This window comes from Narcine bancroftii, chromosome 1, assembly GCF_036971445.1.
Source record: "Narcine bancroftii isolate sNarBan1 chromosome 1, sNarBan1.hap1, whole genome shotgun sequence".
Lineage (NCBI taxonomy): Eukaryota > Metazoa > Chordata > Chondrichthyes > Torpediniformes > Narcinidae > Narcine > Narcine bancroftii.
Window position 1 is genome coordinate 256,801,107 of NC_091469.1, and position 26,832 is coordinate 256,827,938.

The 26,832-nt window shown below is 39.7% G+C and overlaps 1 protein-coding gene and 1 long non-coding RNA gene across 5 annotated transcripts in view; one reads left to right on the forward strand and one right to left on the reverse strand.

Moving 5' to 3' along the window:
• creb3l1 (cAMP responsive element binding protein 3-like 1) overlaps positions 1-26,556 on the forward strand; it is a 158,949-nt gene extending 132,393 nt beyond the window's left edge. The window contains exons 7-12 of one of the 2 annotated variants that reach the window (XM_069896120.1): positions 133-191; positions 4,455-4,523; positions 10,755-10,854; positions 12,314-12,440; positions 17,771-18,026; positions 22,030-26,556. In XM_069896120.1, the coding sequence (XP_069752221.1) occupies positions 133-191; positions 4,455-4,523; positions 10,755-10,854; positions 12,314-12,440; positions 17,771-18,026; positions 22,030-22,066 (648 nt within the window). In that variant the 3' untranslated portion in view covers positions 22,067-26,556. Of the gene's footprint in view, positions 1-132; positions 192-4,454; positions 4,524-10,754; positions 10,855-12,313; positions 12,441-17,770; positions 19,149-22,029 lie in introns of those variants that run through there. The other variant, XM_069896117.1, reaches the window with a different exon arrangement.
• LOC138741891 (uncharacterized) overlaps positions 1-26,832 on the reverse strand; it is a 280,492-nt gene that overhangs the window by 199,751 nt on the left and 53,909 nt on the right. The window lies entirely within an intron of this gene.

Consider the following 26,832-nt stretch of genomic DNA (forward strand, 5'->3'; position numbering starts at 1 on the left):
GGAAAGATACAGAACCTCTGCTACATAAAGGGCGCTGTTTGACCTGCTGAGCTTCTTTTGTGTGCTCGGTTACTCTCAGGTTTGTCCAATTGTCGAAGTCATAACTTTGTGTCGATCTTTTTCTTTTGGCAGATTTCTGCCCAGGAGAGCCGGAGAAAGAAAAAGGAATATGTGGATAGTCTAGAGAAAAAGTAAGTGGTCCCATTAAACACGGTTACGTATACTGATCTCTATCTGCAGCAACTCACTGCAAACACTGGCACTTTTGATCTTCAGTCGTTGCACAGCGTTTCTGAGCATTTAATAGAAAGCATTGATTTGCTGAAGTGAGACAATGTTGGAATGAGAAAGCAGAAGTCACTTCTGTTAAAAGGATCTAAGATTAGAGGTTACTAACCATCTATTTTGGGCACCTGGATGTATGTTGATGAAAAATTTTTTTTCACTGCCAGTTCACCAATCCTATGTGTGAGGAAAAAGACCATACACCCTTTCATGATGTGTAACACCACTCTAAAATCTGGTCAGCATTGAATTTGGCCAACTCACTAGGTTTACATTGTACTTTGTCAGTGTAAAACCTATGTTTTCCCCTAGCAACATGCCTTTTTTTAAAAAATTTGTGACATCAGTTGCAAATTCCTTGTGATGGAGGAGGATGAAGCTGGGAGTATGAGGAATGTAAGGTAACTCCAAAGCAACAGACAACCAAGGGAATGGGACACATGAATCATTTGGATTTGCTGGAGTACTTCAGCACTGGTGTCACTGGGGGGTGGGGGGGGGGGTGCGGACAGCACCATCAGAGGGGAGTGACACCAAAACAATTGTCTATATAAAAAAAATTGTGAAGTTTCAGCTGAAGTTTATTAGTTTTTACGAAAATATCCCTGTAGTTAGTTATAACAACAAAAACATTTTTCGTAAGCCCAGTTTACACGTCTCAATATACCTATAAGGCTAAAACTCTATGCTCATTTACTTTTTGAAGCCTTCTAATGTGCTCCAGTCAGAGCTGTCATTATTACCCAATTACAATGATGCTTTGAACCACATGGTTTTGTCTACACACACCACAAGCTCACGCTGTTCTTTTTGTTGCTGTTGGTGTTTTTATAGTCACTGATTTTGTCAAATTTTCTTCTTGTGTTTTAGCTACAATATTGTGGTCATTAGTGTTTGTGAACTTGTATCAATAGCTTTTTGAGAATGAAGTAGTAATCAAGTTTGGTAATGGGAGGAGATCCATTGGTGGGGAGGGGCGGGGGGGGTGACACCAACCCTAGTGATGCCACTGGTACGGGGCCTATGTTTGCAACTGGGGAGTGGTGGTGGAAGTGTTCCTTGCAATCAACTAGCTCTGATGCAACATTTAAGGCACCATTCCATTGATCGACCGATGCATAAGAATATACAAATATGAATACGATTTAGGGGTGGCATAGTTATTGTAGCAGCTGGTGCAAAGGTATTACAGCGCCAGCGACTCAGGTTTGAATTCGGTGCTGTCTGTAAAGAGTTTGTATGTTATCCCTGTGCCTGTGTGGGATTTCTCCAGGTGCTCTGGTTTCATCTCACCTTCCAAATCATATGGAGTTTAAAGGTTAATTGGCATATTTGGGTGTCACAGGCACATGGGCCAGAAGGACCCTGTTACAGTGCTGAATATGTAATCTAAAAACAGCAATTGGTCACTTGATACTGCCCTGCCATTCTGATCTTTAAATCAGCTCCACATTACTACCTGCCTACAATAACTTTTCACCCCTGGCAAGAGTATCATGGATTCACCAAATTCTAGGCTAATTCTGGTCCTTGCCAATATCTTTTCAAAATCAGAATCAAAATCAATATTCATTGTCACGAACAAGACATGAAATTTGGTGTTTTGCAGCAGCGTCAGAGTGGAAACATTCATATTATAAGCATCCTACAACATTACTACATAAAATAACAGTGCATGAAAAGTAAGGCAGTGTTTTATCTCTCAAGCACCAGTTTATTAACCCTTTATTTTGACACCTACTGACATTTTTCCGTAGCTTGATGAAGGACTCAAGCCTGAAACGTCAGTTATGTATTTTTACTTTTGCTATATAAAGAGCACTGTTTGACCTGCTGATCCTCTCCAACACTTCAACACGGTGTCTGCAGACGTTCGTGATTTACTTTTAGTTCATCATTATGGCTTGCAGTACAAGCATGTTTGTGAAATAGGAGCAGGGGTTGGGCATTCAGCCATGAGGTTGTTCCTACATGGATGATCTGATTTTAACCTCCACTCTGAATTCCCACTCACCCTCCTGATCTTGCTTGTCAAGAAAATAATACATGAAAAGTCAAAGTAATGCAGTGTCTTTGGTTCATTAATCATTCAGAAATCTGATGGCAGCTGTCTCTGTGCCACTGAGTGCTCGTATTAATTTTTTTTTAAATTTAGACATTCAGCCTGGTAACAGGTCATTTCGGCCCACGAGTCTGTGTCGCCCAGTTTACACTCAATTAAACTACAACCCTGGTCTGTTTCAAATGGTGGGAGGAAACCGGAGCCCCTGGGGAAAACCCACACTGACGTGGGGATAGCGTACAAACTTCTTAAAGACAGCTCAGGATTCAAACTCTGGTCTCGATCGCTGGTACTATAAAGGCTATGCCAACTGTGCCACTTTCTGTCCAGGCTCCTGTACTTTTTCCTGGTGGTAGCGGAGTGAATAGGGCACAGCATGAGTAGTGAGGGGCATTGAGGTTAGAGGCTGCTTTCTTAAAACACTGCCTCTTGTAAATGTCCTCGGTCGAGTGAAGACTAGTGCCCGTGATGTCACAGGCTGAGTTAGCAACCCTCTGGAGTTTTCTCTTGTCCAGAGCGTTGGCACTTCCATACCAGACAATGATGCAACCAACCAGAATGATCTCCACAATACACCAGTAGAAGTTTCTGAGAATCTTCTGTGTCATATCGAGCCTCTTCAAATACTGAACCTCTTCAAACACCTCACAAAGTATAGCTGCTGGCGATCCTTCTCGTGATTTCATTGACACGGAGGTTCCAGGGCAGATCGTCAGAGATGTTGAGTCCCAGGAATTTGAAGTTCTTGACTCTCTCCACTACTGAGACCTTGATGAGGACTGGTCCGTGTTCTCCTGACTTCCTCTTGGTCTACAATCATCTCCTGTGTTTTGCTAACACTGAGTAGAAGGTTGTTGTTGTGACACCATTCAACTAGCTGTTCCATCTCCCTCCTGTCGCTTCCTCATTGCTGTTTGTGATTCTATCGACAACTGTGATGTCATCAACAAACTTGTAGATAGAATTGGAATTGTGCCTGGCCACACAGTCATGGGTGTATAATGAGTAGACCAGTGGGCTAAGTACGCATCCATGGGGTGCGCCTGTGTTGCTAGTCAGTGAGTAGGAGACATTGTTTCCAATTCGTACTGACTGTTGTCTTCCAATGAGGAAGTCAAAGATCCAGTTGCAAAGTGAGGTTCAGAGGCCCAGGGTTTGGAGCTTGTTGACCAGCACTGAGGGAATAATGGTGTTGAAGGCTGAGTTGTAGTCAATGAAGAGTAGCCATATGCATGAGTTGATGTTATCTGGGTGATATTGCGCCTCCTGTGGAGCGATTGTGATGGTGGGTGAATTGCAGTGGGTCCAGATCTTTACTGAGGTATGTGTTAATTCTGGCCATGACCAGCTTCTCAAAGTATTTCATCACAGTAGATATTAGTGCTACTGGCTGATGGTTGTTGAGGCAGCTCACTCTACTCATCTTGGGCACTGGGATGATTGATGCCCTTTTGAACCAGATGGGAACCTCTGACTGCAGCAGTAAGAGATTGATGTCTGTGAACACTTCAGCTAGTTGGCTGGCACAGAATTTCAGTACCCTGCCAAGTATGCCATCAGGCCCTGATGCCTTGCAAGGGTTCACCCTCTTGAGTGATTTTCTGATGTCATCCTCAGAGACAGATATCACAGGGTCCTCAGTCTTTGCAGGGATTGTTTCCTCAGAGCCTTAAATAGGTGGCTCCTTATTCTATACAGTGACTTCTAGTCCTAGATTCTCCCACATCTGGAAATGTCTTCTCCACATTTACCATCAAGATCCCTCAGGTCCTCTTGTGGCTGGATCTACTGAAGATCCACAGTTCAGTGCAGGGTTCAGAATTGAGAAAAATTTTTTCAGGATCACAGTGATAAGGTGCATTCAAATCCAATTTATAAAGGAATATTATGGAATAAGAATGGCAATAATTCATAAGGCAATGCTTCTTATTATGCAGGTAAGCCTAGGTCATGCTGCACTTGATCTGGTTCTGGATAATTCTATTAGAAAGTGGGAATAGAAAATGTGTCAACTATCTTAGAGGATAGGGCGCTTACTATTAAATTTCACTCTAGATTCCGATATTTTATCTGTGAACTTGTGCTTGGGTTATTTTGTCCTTGCCAGGGTGGAGACCTATACCTCTGAGAATAATGAACTTTGGAAAAAAGTGGAGACTCTAGAAAATGCAAACCGGTAAGTGAATATTTGTACAGCTCAGTCTTCACTCTCTCTTCAGTGACCTAACATTCAGTTGTACAACCCACTATTTCCCACTTTATGGTGTACCTTTCCTTAGATTATGTTTTTGAGTAATGTCTTCTGAATTAAAGGTTCTTTATGAATGCCAATTGTATATATTAATAAGTGTAATTCTAATGCCATTTATAATCATGTAGCAGCCACAATGCTGCTGTAACCTGCCTTCTAATAGGTTCAAAATATCAGGTTCTAGTTTTAACCTGAAATGCACCAGCAAGCTTGGAATTGGGTACCCGATTGGCTGCATAAAGGTGCTGAAACTGTGATGAATTGCTTTTAACTTGACCTAGTCAATTTAACCACAGATGGTGAAGAGTGAGGCTTCTTGTGATGAAATCTGAGACATTCAAGAGACTGCAGATGCTGGAATCTGCTGGAAGAACTCAGTGGGTCAAGCAGCATCAGTGGAAGAAAAAGAACGGTCAATGTTTCGGGTCAGAGCCCTTGATGAAACATTAACTACTCTTTTTTTTCCTACTGATGCTGTTTAATCCACTTATTTGCTTCAGCAGATTGCTTTCTGGTTGTATGAAACTTGTCTGACAGGGTAGAGGCACTGCTTTCGTGTGAAGGAATTGGATTTCAACTCTTAGCTTCAAAGGCGGGGATTGTGTTGGATAAGGTTGCAAGAAGCCATTCCTTCCAACATCCATTACTTAATCTGAAACCCTACTGACCACTGTACTCATTGAGCTTTTACTCACACCAGATAATTGGTCCAGGGCTTTTTGAAACTTTGCGAACCTCTACAAATGCAGTCAACATTCTCTCCTCCTGGTATACTTTCTAACTGGCCATATTGGCAAATGCAAATTATAGGAAACAAGTGCTAAAAATTTGCTTTTATGCAGTACACGATGACACTTCTGATAACCAAGGTACGCAGAGCAAGCTCCAACAAAAAAAAATCAATGGAATAACAATGGAATAATCTTTTCCAATTATGAGAAATGGAAAAACTATTGCTCAGGACATAGGCAAGACATTCCCTCCACTTCTCATCACTCTTTGAATCATGTGAAATCTGGCCAAGTCAACCATTTTGCTCAATGTAAAAGATCGCACAGCATTATCAAACTCATGTTTATTGTCATGGGCATGTGTAACGACATTTGTGGTTTTGTGGCATGGTATTGTGCATTACAGGTGCAAAATTTGCTTTCGATTACATTTTTGTAAATACAGTACACTATTTAAAAGTAAACAATTAGTGCAAAAGAAGAGGAAAAAGTGCAGCAATGTCTGTGGTCCACTGTCCATTCTGAAATCTGATGGGGGAGGGGGAAAAGCTGTTTTTATAACATTGGGTGCTTGTCTTCAGGCTCCTGTACCTCCTTCCTGATAGCAGCAGTGAAAAGAGGGCATGGACTGGGTGATAAGGGTCCTTGAGAGAGGCTGCTTTCTTGAGACACAGTCTCTAAAAGATGTCCTTAATGGAATGAAGGCCCATGATGGTACTAGCTGAGTTTACAACCCTCTGTAGCCTTTTTCTGCCCTGAGTATTAGCACTCCAGTGATACAGCTAGTTAGAATGCTCTCCACGAACACCTGTCAAAATTTGCAAGACTCTGGTGACATACTAAATCTCCTCAAACTCCTAACGAGATATAGTGCATTTCCATTGTCACAACTGTGACTGCATTTCAAACACTGCTCCATGTCTATTGAGCATGTGTAACAGATATCATCAGTATAGATCAGTGGTTCTCAACCTTTTTCTTTCCACTCACAGACCACTTTAAGTATTCCCTATGTCATAGGTGCTCTGTAATTAGTGAGGAATTTCTCAAGGTGGTCTGTGGATGGAAAGAAAATGTTTGTAAATCACTGTTTTAATCGTACCTAATTGACTCGTTATGTGCACGGTTTCATAACTCCAAAGGAAATGGGCCAATGACAATTTTTCTCAAGCAAAATATTTCAGTAACAATTGGGTCTAGAGCAGTGATTCTCAACCTTCCCTTCCCACTCACATACCACCCTGACTAATCACAGAGCACCGATAGCATAGGGATTACTTAAAGTGGAAAGAAAAAGGTTGAGAATCACTGCTTCCTCCAAAATAATTGCAACCTATTGATGGGCACTTTGAAAATAATTTAGAACATCCATCTGCAGTAGCCATCACTATTGGTTCATAAGTTACCAATTCTACACATATACCCAGGCTAAACCTGTTCCAATGATGTGATTTATAGCTTGGTTCCTTGTAATAACTTTGCCTCTACAATGGGCTGTAGCTAATTATGTAGTTCAAATGACTGCAAATTCCATTAGACACCATCTTGGTGTGAAGTGGTGAGACCCTGTACTGCCAGCCAAACCTCCCAATACAGTACAAGGCTCAATGCAAAATTGAGATGATAATGTTGGCAACTCTTCCCTCTGCTGCCAGCAGTTAGTAGTGCAGTTTCTATTGAAATGAGAAAGCTGTTTTTATTCATTACCCATTGCTAATTGTCCATTGAAAAGTGGTGTTAGCTGGCTTCTAGAATTGCTGCAGTCTTTCTGATGAAAATTCTTCACAGTACACAAATAGAAGTCTCCAGGAGATCAAGAAAGGAATGGGGATCTAAATTGGGAATGTGTGTTGAATAGCTTTAAGGTAAAGTACAAGTGGCAGAATTCCCATGTGCCTCCTACCATTGTCCTAATTAATTGCCATCCATTAAATTCCATTGTAGCATCCATGGCCTCTGCTTCTTAAGCTCCCCAATCTACCCAAATGCCCAAGTAGAATCCATTCCACGGAATCTGATAACTGGTCTTTTATTATTGAGGCTCCTTGAAAATGAATATTTGACCTATAAAACCTGGTTCTTGGGGCTGTGAGGTAGTTGTGCTAACTTCCTCACCTGCAGGTCACTCGTGTGTCTGCTGCCAGTAAATATAGGAAATAGTGCTCTTTAATCTGCTGATAATTGGTACCATTTATCCATGGCATGTCTTATTTGTTCCTCAGTTCAGTCCTTCTGGTTATTTTTTTACAAAAGCAAATTTTAAAAAATGCAAAGAATTTTTAAAAATAGCTCATTTCCATTTGGCTATAAGGTACTATGATTGGCAGTCAATCTCTGAGCTTCATTGGCAATCCTTATTATTCCTTGTACACAACATCAGAAAAGGCCTTGAAGGAAAACAGATTTCATTTAACTGACACTGTTAAACACGAAAGTCTGCAGATGCTAGGGTCAAATGCTGAGAAACTCAGCAGGTCACAGAGCATCCATAGCAAGTAAACGTTAAGGGCCCAGGCCCGAAACATCAGTTACCCTTCCAATTGATGCTGTGTAACCTGCTGTTTCACCAGCACGTGCGTTTTGCATCTAACTGACACTGTCCAGCATTAAAATTCCAACTGGGCAAATTAGCAGATAAACTGACAGCTTGCTATTGGGATACTAACCTACAAGATAAGATGTTCAGGATAAAGTTTGGCAATGACTAAGTTGAAGGGTGTCAACTCGGAGAAGAGGGATAGTAAATGACAGAATTGGTCCTCTTGAAGATCAGAGTAGTTGGCTAGATATGGAGTCAAAGAGATGGGGTTTTCTGCAACTGTATTTATTCAGGAAATTGGGAAAGTCGATGAAATGAGGCAAACAGTGAGGTCACATTAAAGAGGAGGAGATACTTGCTGCCTTAAGGCAAATGAGGGTGGATAAATCCCCAGGCCTGACATACCTTGGACCTTGAAGGAGGCTATAGCAGAAATTGCAGGGGTCCTTGCAGATATATTTAACACATCCTTAGCTATGGGTGAGGTGCCATGGGATTGGAGGGTAGCTCGGTCTGTTGTTTGAAAAAGGCCCTAAAAATAACCCAGGAAATTATAGGCTGGTAGTGGTTAAATTATTGGAAGATGTCCTAAGAGATCGGATAAATAAATACTTGGATAGACAGGGACTGATTAGGGATAGTCAACATGGCTTTGTGTGTGGTAAGTCATGTTTAGCCATTCATTTAGTGTTTTTCGAGGAGGTTACAAGGAAAGTTGATGGAAAGGTTGTGAATTTTGTCTACATGGACTTTAGCATGGACTTTGATAAACTCCCACATAGTATAGTCATAAAGGTTCAGTCACTAGGTATTCATAGTGAGGTAGTAAATTAGATTAGACATTAGCTTTACAGGAGAAGCCAGAGGATGGTAGTGGATAATTACCTCTCAGACTGGAGGCCTGTGACTAGTGGTGTACCTCAAGGATTGGTGCCAAGTCCACTGTTGTTTGTCAACTCTATCTATGATCTGGATGATAATATGGTAAATTGGATCAGCAAGTTTGTAGATGACACTAAGATCGGAGGTGTAGTGGACAGTGAAGAAGGTTTTCAAAAATTGCAGAGGGATCTGCACCAGCTGGAAAAATAGGCTGCAAAATGGCAGATGGAATTCAATGTAGATACATTTGAGGTGTTGAACTTATAAAGAACAATCCAAAGTAGAACATACATGGTAAATAGTAGAGCTCTGAGGAGCATGGTAGAACAGAGGGATCTGGAAATATAGATACATAATTCCCAAAAAGTGGCATCACAGGTAGATAGGGTCATAAAGAGAGCTTTTGGCACATTGCCCTTCATAAATCAAAGCATTATAGAGGTTGGGATGTTATGGTGAAGTTGTATAAGACATTGGTAATACCAAATTTGGAGTATTGTGTGTAGTAACTACAATAAGGATATCAATAAGATTGAAAGAGTCCAGAGAAGATTTATAAGGATGTTGCCAAGTCTTGAAAAACTGAGGTACAGGGAAAGGTTAAACTGATTAGGATGTTATTTCCTGGGTGCAGAAGAATGAGGGAAGATTTGATTGAGGTATAGCAAATTATGAGGGGTATAGGTAGACTAAATGCAAGCAGGCTTTTTCCACTGAGGTGAGATAAAAACTAAACAACATGGGTTGAGGGTGAAAGGGGAAAAGTTTAAAGAGAACATTAACGGACCTTCTTCGCATGGAGAGTGGTATAAGTATGGAACAAGCTACCAGTTGAATTTGTCAATTTTCACATTTAAGAAATATTTGGACAGCTACATAGATGGGAAAGGTATAGAAGATATGGTTTGGGTGAAGTTCAGTGGTACTAGGCAGAAAAATAGTTCAGCGCAGACTAAAAGGGCCACAGGGCCTGTTTCTGAACTGTAGTGTTCTATAGGTCTATTAATCTAATGTGTTTGACTTGGCATCCCAAACACAAATAAGCAGATCTAGGGAAGGGAGTTTTGAACCTCACAATCCCTTCCCCAACTCCCAACTAGCAGGTTGAGGGTATTGTGTCAAATAAGAGAACAAAATTTTCAACAATCATTTGCAGAAACTACATGGGATTCTATTTTGAAACTTGTTCATTCATCTTCTCTTTGGGCTAGGCTTTCATTAATTCAATTTAAAGTAGATATGGTTTTCTAAGGTTCAGTTAGCAAAATGTTATCCTAACATCTCCTCTAAATGTGATAAATGCATAACTGAGGAAGGTACTTTGTATCATGTTTTAGCCATCTTTAATTTTTGACAAGGGGTATTTTGCACCTTATCATTAGTTCTTAATATTAACTTGACTCCTAGCCCTTTCATTGGTATTTTTGAAGTGAGTGGCCCAATGGATATATTGACTTTTTCACAATCCCATGTAGTGACGTTTGCTTCTCTCATTGGTAGAAGGGCCATTTTGTTGAGGTGGAAAGATGCTCTTCCTCCCACTTGGTTGTCGGATGTGATGGCATTGTCTCTAGAAAAAAAATTAGTGTTCTACTACTGCAATAGATTTAAACTTTCTTTCTCTTTGGGATCCTTTTCTCAATTACTTTCAAAACTTGTAGATTAATTATTTTTTGTTTTTTTTTAATGAACCCATAGTTATTATTAGTTATGGACTCCGTAACTTGGCCAGCAGCCCTCATAGGGTGGGGTTTGATTCTTAGTTTAGGGATATGTATTTTTTTCTTTCCCTTTTTTTCCACTTAATAACATGGGTTTTTATGTACCTTGCTGATTGTTATTTGATTCTTGATATTAATTTACTTTATTATTATTATTATTACTACACGTACCTATTGATGCATTTTAAAATGAATAAAAAGATTGAAAAAAAGGGTATGGTATCAGTGCCACTGAAAGCCAATGAAGCATTGTTCCATGAGTGAAATTTGTCCACTGTTTCAGGACTCTATTGCAACAGCTGCAGAAGCTGCAAGCGTTAGTGGCAGGGAAAGTGCCTCGACCCTGCCGGGTGGCATCAACACAGACAGGAACCTACCTGATGGTAAGAAGCAATATAAAGATCACCTTGATTGTCACAGGTGGAGAAGCAGGGAGGAAATCTCAATGAGCCTAATGTGGATAATGGGAAGGAAACGAGTCATCACCAGTATTTTCCACCACTGAGAAGTTTGTCAGATCGATGGGTTGTGGGAGATGGTGAATAAAGGGGAAATAAGTTTAATTTTGGCCCAGGGTGTGCCAATGTAATTTTGCATTAGGAAATCTAGAAGGGGAATTTAACAATAGTAATCTTTGGCTATGGCCTGGCATGATCCTCAGAACAGTGTCAAAGTGGGAACAAGCTGTCCTTATATATACATATGTTATATGTTAAAAAAAATGGAATTCAACTAGAACAAATCAGCAAGTAATTTTTGACTCAACAAGAGAAAAGGTAATGTGCTTAAAAAAATGTGGGAGTAAACGAAATAATTGTATATCATTGCATCTCAAATGCATTGGGACTTTTGATGTTACAAAATCCAATGAATAGAAAATACTGGAAACTGTGTAAATCAGGCAGCATCAGAATCCGAGTTAAAGTTCACTAGCATGAAACAATGGGCGGCACGGTTAGTGTAGCGGTTAGTGCAATGTTATTACAGCCCCAGAAACTGGAGTTCAAATCTGGCACTGTCTGAAAGGAGTTTGTATGTTCTCCCCACATCTGCGTGGGTTTCCTCCAGATGCTCCAGTTTGCTCCCACCCTTTAAAACATCTGGGGCTATAGGTTAATTAGGGACTCGTGGGCCGGAAGGGCTTGTTACTGTACTGTATGTCTAAATGTAATTTAATTGTTTTACTGCCTGATCTGCTGAACATATCTAGTATTTTTGTTTTTATGTTGGATTTCCAATATCTGCAGCATTTTGCTATTGCAAAGCATTGGATTGTTTTTACATAATTTTGCTAGTACAACTTGTGCCTTCATGGTGTCTCTGATGTTTGGCACACCAAGTTTATTATTGGCAGAGTGTGCCAGTAATCATATTGTTTACCTGTTAATGATGAATCAAATTGCAAGCTGGCACAACCTGGCAATAAAGTATTTGCAATGTTCCTTAATCACAGTGTATATCTGTCCCTGTTTAATTACATTTAATGTCAGCACATTATCTCTATTCACAGAGAGAACTCTCTCTAATCGCTCACCCAGTGCACACTATTAACATTCACCACGTTTGCCTTTTCCAAATGAAACACTCTCAGGGTTGTAATTTTATTATCAATATGTGCCTTTTTCTGATCAACTGCATATAATGCCGACCCACTGTAGCAGTAATCACAATGAGTGTTTGTGCTTCATCAGATAGAGTTAGCAGTGGCATAATGCAAGAGTACTTGCCTGTCTCAAACCACTTGCACTTCATGTTGGTACAATGTATTGGAAATCACAGTTTCCCTTCACAACATAAGTTTTATGCATGTCTTTTTAAGAGACATTTTGTTTGTCATTACAGGTTGTGGTGGTCTGTTTTGTCCTTGTACTGGGTTCCTTCATGCCCTGTCTCCCTGAATTTTCAACTGTCTCTCAGACAGTCAAAACAGCTCCACTGTCTGCTCCTGATGTCTATACCACAAGTCAGAGTAAGTACTGTTCCAGAGAACTGTTCCCACTCTCTGTCCCTTTATCAATCAGCAAATAGATTGTCTTTGATTGTGTGCTGGCCTAATTCTGTCAGCATCTCAACACCGGACATGTGGTAATATAGGCAAGGATTTTTCAGATTCAGGAACGCATTCAGAAGGAAAGTAATTTTGCCCTTGGGCAACATTAGACTAGCAGCCTATTACACATCCATATTAAATGGTTAAAATTATTCATGCACTTAACTATGCATTTAATGGAAATAAACAAACATTAAAAAGGGCTGAATTGTCTAAGGGGGGGGGGGGTGGGGGGAAACAGACAATCCAACTGGAGCTGGGCTGTGGTTGGAAAATAAGTCTCATCCATAGCTAGACCGTGTTTGGACACTCAAGTTTTAGTAGTGGTAACACTGGTGCATTAAATTGCTTGGATCTTGGAGATCTGGTTGCTTGAATAATCCAGGATTCAGCAAACCCAGAGTCCGAGACTTTGGGGAACCCATTCCTTCTGAATACACTGTAACTCCTGCTTAGCAGTATCTAGGCTTCAATTCAAAATGCTTAATCCCAAACCTGTAATTAATAAGGATTTTAAAAAGTGCTTTTCAGCTCCGGTTCTTTCACTGGCGTGGCTAAAATAATATTTCTATAATTTTCTCAACTGTACCAACCCTAGAAATCACAGGGTATAAATCAGTAGAATACTGGGATGTAATGGTGTTGTCCTGGTAATGGCACATGGCCTTCCAAACTTCATATTGACTAAAAGTGCTGGAAGTATTCAGCGTATTAAGATGGAAAACAGGGTTAAAGTTTCAAGTTGATCTCCCTTTGAAAGAAATCCAGTTTTCATTGCCTAATTTGGTTTTCTCTGATCTGTTTTCCACATTTTCAACTTGCATCTTAGAATTTGCATTCTTCAATATTATCTGCTGCTTGTACAGTAACAAAGCAGATCATATTTTTTCCAACTTCTACCATTTAATAATCTGTGGGAGCTTGCTGTTATTAACTGGCTGCTATGTTTCCCACAACTGTTTATCTTTCAAATGTACGTCAATTACAAAGCTCTTCACCAACTTCAGGCCATCAAGAGGCCCAATATATGTTTGTGCCTTATTTAGGAAATGAACCTCTCTTGCAAACCTGGCCCAGCCTACTTTAAAAGGACACACCACCATCTAGTGGAAAATATAGTGCAATATTCCAATTAATTTGTAGACTTGCAAAGTTACTGTGTAGGAGAATAAGTCATGAGAATTTATCGTCTACATGAGAACAATGTATAGATGCACTGATATTCATGTTGCAACTAAACAGGTACAAAAGATGTACCAGTTCCAATGGGATACATTAAATAACCACAATATGCCAAGATAGAAAAAGAGATAATAAATATAAAAAGATAGAGATTAACACTCACAGTTGCATTTGGTACAGGAGGAATAAAAAGTCAAATAGATCTTTTGGTGGCCCTGAACTAGTTTATGATTAGAGTACTACATGAAGGTTCAAGGGTTTGATCGCTGTTGAATAAAAACTGTTCTTGAACCAAAAAGGTTCCTAAATGTAGCAGTGAGATGAGGTAGTGACCTGGATTCTTCATGATCTTGTCTACTTTCTTTAGGCAATGTCTCAGTAGATGTCTTCAATCCATGGGAAGTCTGTGTCCATGATGGACTTGGCTAGGTTTGAAACTTACTCGGACCATGATGTCACCACAGTACACTTGGAGAAGTTTGGGAGGGGCTTTGAAGATATGACCTATTTCCTCAGACTTAAAGTCACATTGGCTTCTCAACAAGGTTGAAAATGTCTGCAAAATCTCCAGTCATTTGGTTCATGCCAACTTTAAGGATGTGGCAGGTGCACCCTCTGAGCTGGACATATTCTGAGGATTTACCCTTCTAAAGATACCTTCAGAAAATGGGAGTCTAGATTTGTCAGGGGCTATGGGGACTTTTGAGAGTGCATTGTTGTTTTCCCTTTTAGGAAGGAACTAAGCTACTCTGGAAGAGATGTTTTGCAGTTTATGATACCACCTCATTCAACTTGTAGCATGTGATGTTATGTAAGCCTTGCCACAGCTGCTGAGTATCCATCTGCGACTCCAGCTTAGTCCAGGATTGTGTTTTTGCATTGTTCGTGGCCAGAAGCTGTACCTGTTCTTCTTGTCAGTCTCTAAATCACCTGATCGGACACCACAGATCTGGTCTTCAACAGGCTGAGGATCTCTTGGTTTATCCATGGCATCTGGCTAGAATAATATGGATTATCTGAGTAGGAACATAATCTTCAGTTTCTACCAGTATGCAGGAAGGAGAAGTATAGCTAGGTGTCAAAAGTGTGGGTGTGGAATGGAATAGTAGGTGTTCTTGATAGTAGTGTGGCAGTGACTAAGAGTATTTGATCCACTGATGTTGCAGGAAATGTACTGGTGGTAGTTCAGGAGTACCTTCTTTCAGCTAGCCTGGTGATGACTGACAAGACATTGAGATACTCCATATGATGTTTGATTATGACCTGTAGATCCTTCAGTGCTAACTTAACATATGTCTGTGGAGGGATAACAGGTGAAATTCCTCAGAAAGTTGAAAGGTCCGCACTAGATGTTCCTGATGAGATAAACATCCATGGGACAATCACCAAATCAAAGTACCATAAAGAAGATGCCACCTTCACCCATGGACACTATCCAAACCAACTTTTGGGGGTGAGGATGCCTCTTTGAAACAGGAACACTAATTGCATTCTGCGCATTCCTCCATTTACTTTCCAAAAAGAGACATTGATCCATTGTTAATCAGCGGCCCAACAACTGTATGGAATAGGGTATAAGATTTAGGGCTACAAAGAGATGTGGGTAGGTTATGTAAGTGGGCAAAGATCTGGCTGTTGGGATTTTCATATGGAAAAAATGCAAAATTGTCCATTTTGGCAGTAAAAATTAAAAGGTGAGATTTCAGAGTTGATGATTTGCAAAAGGCTGGTATATGTTTATTGCAACCAATGAGGAAAACTAGCAGTATTGGTACCTTTATTAGGAAAGAATGTAAAGTCATTGGAAGTGCTTCAGTGAAGGTTGACTGGATTAATACTCAGAATGTGTTTGGTTTACTTGTGAGGAAAAGTTGGACAGTCCCAGTTTGTATCCACAAGTTTATGAGCAAGATGAGCTTCATTGAAATATAAGATTTCTGAGGGGTATTGACAGTGTGCATGAAGAGACGATGTTTCCTATTGTGGGAGAATAGAGTCATTGTTAGACAGGCTCACGTCCCTCTTGCCCACACCAACCAAAGTGCCCACACCAACCAAAGTGCCCACACCAACCAAAGTGCCCACACCAACCAAAGTGCCCACACCAACCAAAGTGCCCACACCAACCAAAGTGCCCACACCAACCAAAGTGCCCCACCAACATGTCCCAACTGCCCCATTTGGTCTGAATGTACCCACCACCCTTCATATTTTAAAAAAAAGTAAGAAAAAATATATATAGAACTAGTATCACTATTTAAAAGGGGGTTGCCTATTTCAGAGAGGTGAAGTAATTCTTTTCTCTCAGGGTGCTGTGAGTCTTTGAGGCTCTTTTCCTCAAAGCAACATGGAAGCAGTTAGAATATTTTAGAGACGGAGACAGATTATTGATAAACAAGGTTGTGAAAGATTACCTTATGCTCTTTGGGATGTGGATTTGAGATTACAGTCAGATCAGCCTTGATTTTATTGAATAGTGGAGCAGGTTGATGATATGGTGTGGCTTACTTCTAATTTGTATGTTTGTTTCAAAAGCATACTGTAGAATGATATCGTTCCTGCACCAGCAGTTTGATGGGGCAGGGTTATTTATCCCAAGCCCTGCTCATTCCCCATAGCCCTATTCTTTAATAATTCAATTTAAATATTTGTGTAACTCTATTTTGAGTGCAACAGATCTACTTCCATAACCATTTCAGGCAGGTAATACCAGATAAAACCCAAAGTGTGAAAGAGATTTATATGTCATATCCTGGTCACTATGTTAAACTCTTGTCCTCTTGTTGCTCTGATCCTGAGGCAGTTTCTCCTGTTTTATCAAGTGCCTTCTCAATATTTTGAGCCCCTCTGTGAAATCTGCTCCTGGCTTTGGTTCTTGCTTATTAATCTCCACAACTTCATTCTAAGAGTTTTAAGGTTTTCGTATACATGCTCTCTTTTCCTTGTCTAAGTTATTGATCAACGTCACAATGTGGTCTACAAATCCCATGCATGAATTTCCTTTTGTTATAATTTTCGTCATTTGTGAATTAATTCAAATAGTTACTAACGCACAAGAAATTGTATTCACAGGCTTAATGGGAATGAAGCTTGAAGCATAGGCTTGGTTGTTGCTGAGCTCAAGGTATCTCTGACTTCTACCAGTTCGCAGGTCTTTCCCATGTGCCTGGAAAGAAAACATTCTGGAAAGATCTCCAAAAAGGGATGTGTAGAAATAAAGACAATGTAGTATAGACCTTCTATTTCTCATACACTTCACAATCTCAGAATATCCTCTGAGGTTGGCTAAATCAAATTAAGATATTGATCGGCCATCACAATGGTGAAGCAGCTTTGAGGAACAAAAATTAGTACTAAAAATTCCGAGATATTGCTCTTGTAAAAACAACATTACCAGCATGCAGAACATGCCAAAGACAAGAGGAGCAACAATATACTCTACTGCAGCTTATGAAGTAACAGTTTGAAACAAATAAATGCAAGTTCAGGAGAGCAACGTCTGTTTGATCCTTCACTTTCAATCTGTCGATAATTGTGAATGCACATCTAGCCCAGCTGAAAGTTTTATAACTGACTTAAGACTGAATCCAAGTAACTTCAGTTCGCACTGCTCACAGTCATTAGACATCAAGCCATAGCACTTCTCAGTTTGGAATGGATTAATGTGAACCATTAATCTTGGATTGTTTTCTGCCTGCTAATGCTTATCCACTGAGAGGTTTTTTTTGGAGGAGTAGACTATTCCATCCATTGAGTCTGTCAACTATTCAGAAGCACATTGTATCTGAGCTCTGATAATACAATCAGAATTTCAAATCCCTTGGTTCCCTTATCTAATGAAACTTCTTGATATCCATAGATCTTTGATGTTTCTCTCCACTTTTAAAAAAAATGAAAATCTAATAGATTCCTTTTGTGCTCAACTGATTTCTTTGAGATTTTGTATTCAAGCTAATGTGCCTATCCTTTGCAGTCTAACTGGTCTACCTCAAGGGCAAGTAGCTCCTCTCTCTGTAAATCCAATGGAATCACTCTGCCTCCTGTCTAACTTCTGTTTGCTTTTCAAGTTCGTTCCAGGAGCCTGCTGTTTTATGACGAGGGTTCATCCCTGGAAGATCACTACTCCACTCTCTTCCCAGTGGAAGCCAGGGAACTGGCGTCCAGGGATATAAGAGAGGAAAAAAGATCGCATGGAAGACCAAATGATTACATCACCTGGTCACAAGAAGCATCTAAATACCTAAGCAATGCCCAAATGGAGGTGATCAACTCTAATAAGACTGACAACAAGAAGTTGATCCAGGATAAAGTGCATCATGAGAGGTGGGCATCAGCAACTGTAATCACAGCAAAATCTTTGTAATTTGGACTGCCCTTTTAACTAGCTCTTTGGTAATAGAGATACTTATATTTTGCAAGCCTTACATGTTCAACATTTCTGCAGGTGTGTGTGTATATGTTTGTGTTGGTGCGCGTATGCGCGTTTGTATGTGTGGGTGTGCATTTATATGTGTATCAATGTAAGAATGATTGCAACAGGTGCATCTTTGTATGATTGTTTACATAAGGTTCTATATTCATTGCATTGAACACCAATATTCCCATATTCCTTACTATGCTGCTTGCTGTCTTTGCCATGTAACTTGTTACCTACTCTGCACTCTTCATTATCTCTGTTTTGAATCTCTTGAATTTCTTCCTCTTAATACTGAATGCTGCACTATTCTCTGGCCATTCCTCATCCTCTCTGTCTGTATGACTGTTTTCCTTCTGCATTAACAACTATACCACTTTTAACATTTTTTTATGAATCTGATCCCAGCTCTCACCAAAACACTGATTTTTTTTTGCCATCCTTATTCTTTCCTGTTCTTAGCAAAATTACTAACGATCCTCTTATTGCTATCTTGTTCCCTATTCCACATACAGCATTCTCAACCCTTTACTCATTATTCATAATCCATTGGTCACTGAAAATACTAAATTTGTCACTTTTCTCATTATATTCATCAGCATACTGTAAATGTTGGGCTTGGGGTTGCATTATGTACAGGATGCTTCACACATGTCTACATGATGTGATCTTCACTTTCACAAGCAAGGTGGCACAAAGATTGATAGGCAGATGACATGAAAGGAACCAATGAAAGGGAATAAAATTCACATCATGCAAATATTAAAGAAGCATTCTATTTTCAATAAATCCAAATTTCACAAAGAAATTTAAAAATTCCCTGCAGTGGCTCAGATAAATCAAGTATTGGGTTTGATGTGCAGGAATATTTCCTGCAATCACGTGTTAACATTTCCACATCATGGAATCAAAAGTTTTGTAATGCAAAGTAACTACCATATGAGATAATGAAGAGTGTGGTTTAAAAAAAAATATCCAGCTAACCTGCTATAGCAGCTATTTAGAAATAAAATGTTTCCCATTGCATTCAATCGATTGTGTGAAGCGCCTGTAATTATTTCCATGCTGAATGCGAACAAACTGTCCACATGCACAAATTAAAAGCCAGGACTGGATGAGACATGTGCACAGTTGACAGAATGAAATGATCAAGAGCTCTGGCAAGTGTCATTATCACATCCTCTTCTGGTCTATCTTTCCAATGGAATCTCAAAGGAGCACACCACGAGCTAGCCCAACCTCAAAACAAGGCACAATTTGAGGCTGCAATATTTATTTGTGGAAGGGGAGGTTGCCTCAAACATTTCTCTCTAAAGCACCTAGCCACAATCAATATCATTCACCAGAAAAGATAGAGAAGCAATGTGAGAAGAAAATCATTTAAGATTAACCTGATCCTATCAAGCCTTTTTGTAAAGAAACATTTCCACTGCTGGGGATGACATACTACAACCTATAAACAAAAAAAAATGTCATGAATATATGCTGTGAAGAATTTGAAAGAAAGTCCTTTATCTAGTATGGTTAGCACATGGGAAAGGAGCAAAATGATGAGGTGAGATGTACCTGGGAGGAGACTTGTGAAGAGCAAACATGAGCATGAACCAGTGGTATGTGGTATGAAAAGGCCACCATCTACCGTTCATTATAGTTTCAGAACTGTAAGCCAAATTAGAAAGGAAGGACCTTTTATCTTCTTGGATGGAAGAAGAAACAATGGTTCCAACTTCACAGGTTAGGTCAACAAATAGCTGAACCTTAAATGTGGGGATTTAATTTGCATCAGCTAAGTTTGCAATTAGCATTACTTCAAAATTGAAAGTCAGAAACAGGCAAAGATTTAGACAAACTCCCTGCTTATGAGCCTTTGTGAATGATAACTCCTGTAAATACAGCTTTCACTATTGCTGAGGGTTGTAATATTCCAGTAGTTCAATAAATCTGCTGCTAGGCTTATACTTGGATGATCGGTAGAGTGTTCTAAATTAGTGGGTTCCTAGGACCATATCCTGGAAGAAGATTGGAAAGGAAACTGCTGGAGTGTTTGATGTACCTTGTTTATGGTCTGAAGTTGAACCTGAATCTCAGCAATGAAAATGAGTGGGATCAACTCCATTCTTCAGCAGCAGAAGTCTCCTGAGTTTCTACAAATTTTTAAGACATGGTAAAGTGCAGAGGATGTCTGTTGTTAATCTCTGATCTCTTTCAATGGGTTGTTTCAAGTGCATTTGACTAAATGCTGCAGAGTTGGTCTGGAACGTACTTTACTGATGAGAAAGCTTCAATGCATGGGAAAGAAAGAAAGAAAGACACATTTGTATTTCACTATTTGTGGCCTCAATTTTTCTCAGAGCCTTTCATCTATTGCTGTCATTATTATAATTCCGAAAACCCCCAAATCAATATGGAAATAGTCAAATATTCTACCTTTCTGAAATAAAAAGAAACAGAAATACTCAACAGAATGAGCAGCATCTGCATTGATAGCAAAGCAAATGTTCATTTTTCCAACTAATGACTTTTCACCACATCTGGAAATAATAGATTTCTGGATGTAGAGAGAGTAGAGGAGGAGGCAACTGAGGAATTCAGTGAGATCAAAGTCGCAATATAAAATAATGTAACTGCTGGAAATTAGAAATAAGAATGTTGGAAATCTCTTTATTTAAAATTCCTCATTCTAACATTGGGTTGAAATAGGCCTAAATGAAAGATGAAGTGTTAATCTTTATTCTTACATTGAGCTTGGTTGAAACAGTACCATGGATTAAAGTGGGAATGACATGATGAGTGAAAGCAATAGTAGAGCAAGAGCTTCGGCCATGTTGTGGATTCAATGTACAAATGATCAACATAAACATCCTAAGTAGAGAAGATTGCAATGCCAGCACCAAAATATGTACTGTATATTAAATTGAAAGAAGCTTGGGCCATGGAAGGGAGAAGATAGGTGGGCAGGTGTTGCATCTCCAACATTTCTATTTCAAATTTCCTGAATGACCGTTTGTTATCGTGGCACCCATTTATCTTTCTCATGCCTTCCATACTTTTACAGATTTTTCTTGTGGTTCTCTCAATGGATAGGTTTTATGGCCTATTTATCTCTGATTTTTTTTTCCATTTGAGGTGAAGGTAATTGGATTGAAATATTAACCCTGTTTCCCTCTTCCAAGATGCTGCCTGAACTACTGATTTTTACATCTGTTTTTACTTCAGATCTCCAGGACAGTATTTTATTTTTATTTGCCTGTTCTGTGATGGATATTAACTCGAAAGAATGAGACTCCCAGGTTCTCAGAAAGAGAAGCCAGCAAGATTACTTTCAGCTGCTACATTTTCTTGCATGTCTCATGCCCCTACTTCCACCTCTCACATCTGGTCTTGCATTTTGTAGGTGACCCCGCTTCTACTATCTAACAGAGCAGAACACATTTGGATATGACTTCCCTGATGGGCACTAGCAGTGTGAAACAGTGCTAGTATCATGCTCTGGTGAGAATGATATCCAAGGTACTATGGCTCCTACTATAACAAATGTCTGCAATGAACTATCCATTCTTTCATCCACGCTATTCTGGAGTTGTGTCAAATCCAGATGCTTTTGGAGAGGGTGGAAAAACATAAGGGTAACATCAAATCCTGACCTTGCATTTTATATGGCAACTAGTTTTAGGCCATCTTAGTGGAAGATGCCAGCCGACCCTTTCAAACAGGGAGCACAAAGGATGAGTGACATTAAATAGTGTCTCTTAAGAGCTGATTACAGAAGAATGGCATTTTTATATTTCACATTGACCTGTCAGTGCTAACCAACTCTAACATTGAAAAACATGCAGCACTTACTAATGAATAGTTCTTGCCCTGAGTTTATAGATTTTAGTAATTTTTTTTTTCATTTTTTTTGTTTTGCAGGGAAATTGGATCACATAGTGCAACAGACTATTTGTAATTAACAGCTGTGAGCTGCATTAGAGCAAACCTCGGATCAACTCCTGACTGACAGCTTGTGTCGGCAGGCTATCCAGAGCAGTCCTATGTTTCTGCCTGTCCCTGCACACGTCAGATACCAACTTGCTCATGTACCGCACACACTGTGGTGGACTTAAAGCTGTCATGTTGTAGGCAGTGAGGCCAGTCGGGTGGGTGGGACCCAAATTTTTAAGTAAAGCAGAAAATATTTTTAGTTTTTAAAAAAAATTATATTAAGTAAAAGAACCTTTTCTATTCTGTTATATTTGGTGCTGTTTCTAGTATTCAAATTCTACTTCTGGAAATACTGCAGTAGAATTTTTTTCTTGGTTGTTAGTGTGATCGTATCAGCTCCTTTTTCCTGTCCCACTGGATATTCTATTCAGTTGAGTGAAATGGAAATGAATTTGGGTGAGCATACGTCAAGAGCAGAGAATGCTACAATGCTCTGCTTTTCTATCCCCATGCCTTGCTTCAGACTCTTATGCTCTCACCTCCTTGCTAAAATTATTTCTCAGACAATAAGAATCCACGGTATTTTCTTTCAACTAAAATGATGTTGTGATATTCTTCCAGTTCTTCATCAGGCCCTGTAATCCTAACATCTTTGGGCTTATTGTGCCTTTTCCAGCTCTTTGGAGGAGTTATCCAACCATTCCTAAACAGCACTTTTTCCATAGACCTTGCAAATGTTAAAGCTAGAGTTAAAAAGAAGGTATGTTAACTGTATAACAAGGATGTCAGGTTTGTTACAGGCTTATCTACCTGTACTTTATTTGTAATAACCATAATTAAAATGGGTGCCAATGAAGAGAAAAAGGGGCATGGAGGGGAAGCTTTGCTCATTTCTACTGGCTATGTATTGGGTCCGTTGTTGGTTCTTCTACCTATTACCCTTAATTTTTTTTTGCAAATATTTATTCTGTTTTCCTGCAGGTAGAACAGATCAGGGATTCGTGGTTATTATGTAAATTTGGTCTTCTGAGACTGATGGGTTCTGGTGCAACACTGGTTATACAAACCCTTTATCTTCACTAAAGCTGCCAAGTTTGGAGGAGGGGTGGGGGTGGGGGGCTAAAGTCATCATCCAACCCAATCCCTTGGGACTTGTACTCAGCAAGTCGTGGAACTTATTCCATGTGTTTTCCACCTTTTAAGTTTGTATAGAGAAAGAATGTCACAATTCTTTGTGATTTTGCAAACACTTACTGACAAGGAATTCCCTCAGACCTTGAGGGAGGTTAGTGCAGAAATAGCAGGGGCTCTGATAGAAATATTTAAAATGTCATCAGCCATGGGGGAAGTGCTAGAGGATTGGAAGGTAGCTTGTTATTCTACTGTTTAAAAAAGCTCTAAAAGTAAACCAAATAATTATAGGCTTGTGAGTCTGACATCCGTGGTAGGTAAATTAATGAAGAGTGTTCTTACAGATGGAATATAAAATTATTTGGATAACCAGGGGCTGATTAGGAGTAGTCAACATGTTTTTGTGCGTGGTAGATCATGTTTAACAAATCTTATCGAGTTTTTTGAAGGTTACAAAGAAGGTTGACAAAGAGAAGGCTGTGGATGTTGTCTATATAGACTTTAGTAAGGCCTTTAGTAAGGTTCCGCATAAGAGGTAAGTCAGGAAGGTTCAATCATTTGATAATAATGTTGAAGTAGTGAAATGAATTCAACAATGGTTGGATGGGAGATGGCAGAATTGGTGGAGAATTGTTTGTCAATTTGGAGGCTGGTGACTAGTGGAGTGCTTCAGGGATTGGTTCTGGGTCCATTGTCGTTTGTCATATATATATTAATGATGTGGATGATAAATGTGGTAAATTGGATTAGTAAATATGCAGATGATATAAAGATTGGTGGTGTTGTGGACAGCAAGGAAGGTGTTCAAAGCTTGCAGTAGGATATAGGCCAGTTAGAAGAATGGGCTGAAAGATGGCAGATGGTAGGAATAATCAACAAAGGTCATGTATGTTAAATGGTACTCGATTGAGGAGTGCAGTCAAACAAAGAGATTTAGCAATTCTGGTACATAATTCCCTGAAAGTGGAGTCACATGTAGATAAGGTGGTGAAGAAAGAATTTGGTATGTTAGCCTTAATAAATCAGAGTATTGAATACAGGAGTTGGGATGTCATGTTGAGGTTGGTGAGGCCAAATTTGGAATATTATGTGCAGCTTTAGTCACTAAATTATAGGAAGGATATCAACAAAATGGAGAGAGTGCAGAGGAGATTTACAAGAATGTTGTCTGAGTTTCAGGGTTTGAGTTACAAGGAAAGGTTAAACAAGCTAGGACTTTACTCCCTGGAGCATAGAGGAGATTGAGGGGTGATTTGATAGAGGTATTTAAAATTATGAGGGGGACAGAGAGTGTCAATGTGGATAGGCTTTTTCCATTGAGAGTGGGAGGAGATTCAAACAAGATTCAAGCATGGATTGAGATTGAAGGAGGAAAAGTATAGGGGAAACATGAGGGAGAATTTCTTCACTCAGTGTGTGGTGGAATGAGCTACTGGCCAAAGTAGTAGATGTGGGCTTGATTTTAATATTTAAGGAAAAGATGGATATATATATATATATGGATGAGTGGGATATGGAAGGTTATGGGGTGGGTGTGGGTCATTGGGACTAGGTGGGAGAAGGTCTTCAGCATGGACTCGAAGGGCCGAACTGGCCTGTTTCTCTGCTGTTATTGTCATACAGTTATATGGTTACATATTTTTAATAACACTTCCCTTGTCACAAATCTCGATAGCACTCATCTCCTCTGGTTTACCAACTTTAGTTCACAGGGTATAGTTAAATAAGGTCATCTATATTTAAGCACATTCTACTAAAAGGTTGTCAAATAATACACAGCAAGCAATTTGCTTGGTATCACATTATCTTGTATCCATGGCCATGGCTACTGTCTGGTATAATAATTTGAGCTCTCTCAACAGAATATTATGGCAACCTGGTGTGGCAACAGGGAGAAGATGTGCAACTTCGCACTGGAAAGAGCTTTAGAAATTCCAACCAATCTTTTTACCTATAGATTAACATTATTAAAGGGCTGTTTCTGGGCACACCGACTTCTAATTGGCCTTGCCTGGTCTCCTCTTATTGGCACCATGAATCACAACCAGCAATCGGCACCTGATGAAAACCTGTGTTCAGTCTACTTGTGTGCTGTGGTTCTTTTTGTGGCAGAGGCAATGTAGGGTGATGTGGAAGGTTATGAGGTGTGGGAAGGGGCCACTGTGAGAAATAATTAAACATTTTGTATGTAGAAAAATAATTATTTGTCTTTTAAAAAAATAATAATTTGCCTTAATATTTTAAAAAAAATAAAATGAAGGCTTGTTGATTTCTTGGTGAGTTCAGTCAATTGATGTTGATGGTGACTCTGTTGTAACAGAGTGCTGCCACTGGAGAGTGAGGAGCAGAGAGATAGCACTGCTCCAAAGGGTCCTACATAGAGGCCTGTTAAAGGAACTAGAGGTGTTTTATTTTAAAATCCTGTAAGCATGGAGGGCTGCACCCAATATTGCAGCACCTGTGCTGGACAGCATACCATGAGGGGGGCAGAGTCAGGAGGAGCAGCAGACAGGCACAGGGCAACAGGTTTGGGAAGAACCGCCCACCAATGAGGGGCTATGCCACCAAAGGACCCTCACAGGCTGCAGGTGACTTGCAGTCAAAGGACCCAGGCAGACTGTGGGCTGCTGGAGACTGGGTAAGAGAACCAGGATTTAAGAAGATGTTGCAGGCAAGGAAGGGCCCATGAAGAACTTTGGGCACTGAAGGCATCCTGATTGTAGCGGAGCTTTGGACCTGGAGCTCCGGTTGCCAATGGATTGAACAAGTGTCTGTGACTACAGAAGCTGTGGGAGCGCTGGAGGTGAATCCACGGACACATAGTCCCTCTGAAAGGATTCTGTTTTGCTTCTCTTTCTCTTTTTGTTGGGGGTGCCAGGCAATACTCATGCAACTCTTTGGCAGAAAAAAGTTGAAGTATATCATGCACATTAGATTTTTAAGTATTATTATGTGACAATAAAAGGTGCTTTGAAAATTGGTGATGGGTTTTATCTGATTGGTTTATTTCAAAGCTCAGCATCCCTCCTTCCTGGTGTATGCAATTCAGATCATCCCCAAATTTTTGTACAAAATTCTAGTGGAATATAATTTTCCCATTGTCTGGATATCCAACCAACCATTCTCTTGTCAAAAGTTTGGATCTGGTGCTTGGGTTGCCAATGGTTTGGACTGAAGTCTGTGTGTGTGGCTGCAGAGGCTATGGAAGTGCTAGAGGCAAATTCATGGACATTCAAAGGGACTCTCTTTTACTTCTCTTCCTCTGACTGTAAGAGGCATCAGGCAATTTCTGCTGATGGCAAATCTTTGTTACACAGACTAAATGCAATTTTGTGAAATACTACATCTGTTTTATTACATGACAATAAAATAATCATGAATCTTTACTTTTCTAATTACTTATCTTCTTATCATAATTCCAACTCGCCATTCCCAATCTATTTACTCCTACTGTAAGAAATTCCTAAACAAAACTTTCCACAATTGTGGATTTGCTTTTAAAATTTACATTTGGTAAAATCACTTAACCTGGGTGTCAGAGACAGCATCTTGTTATGAAAATCAAATCACTGTTTTGTAGAAACAGATTATTTTCTGTTCAAATCTGAGGTGTTTGGATAGAATGGATCAATGGTAGAAGGACTAGAATCTGTTTCCACA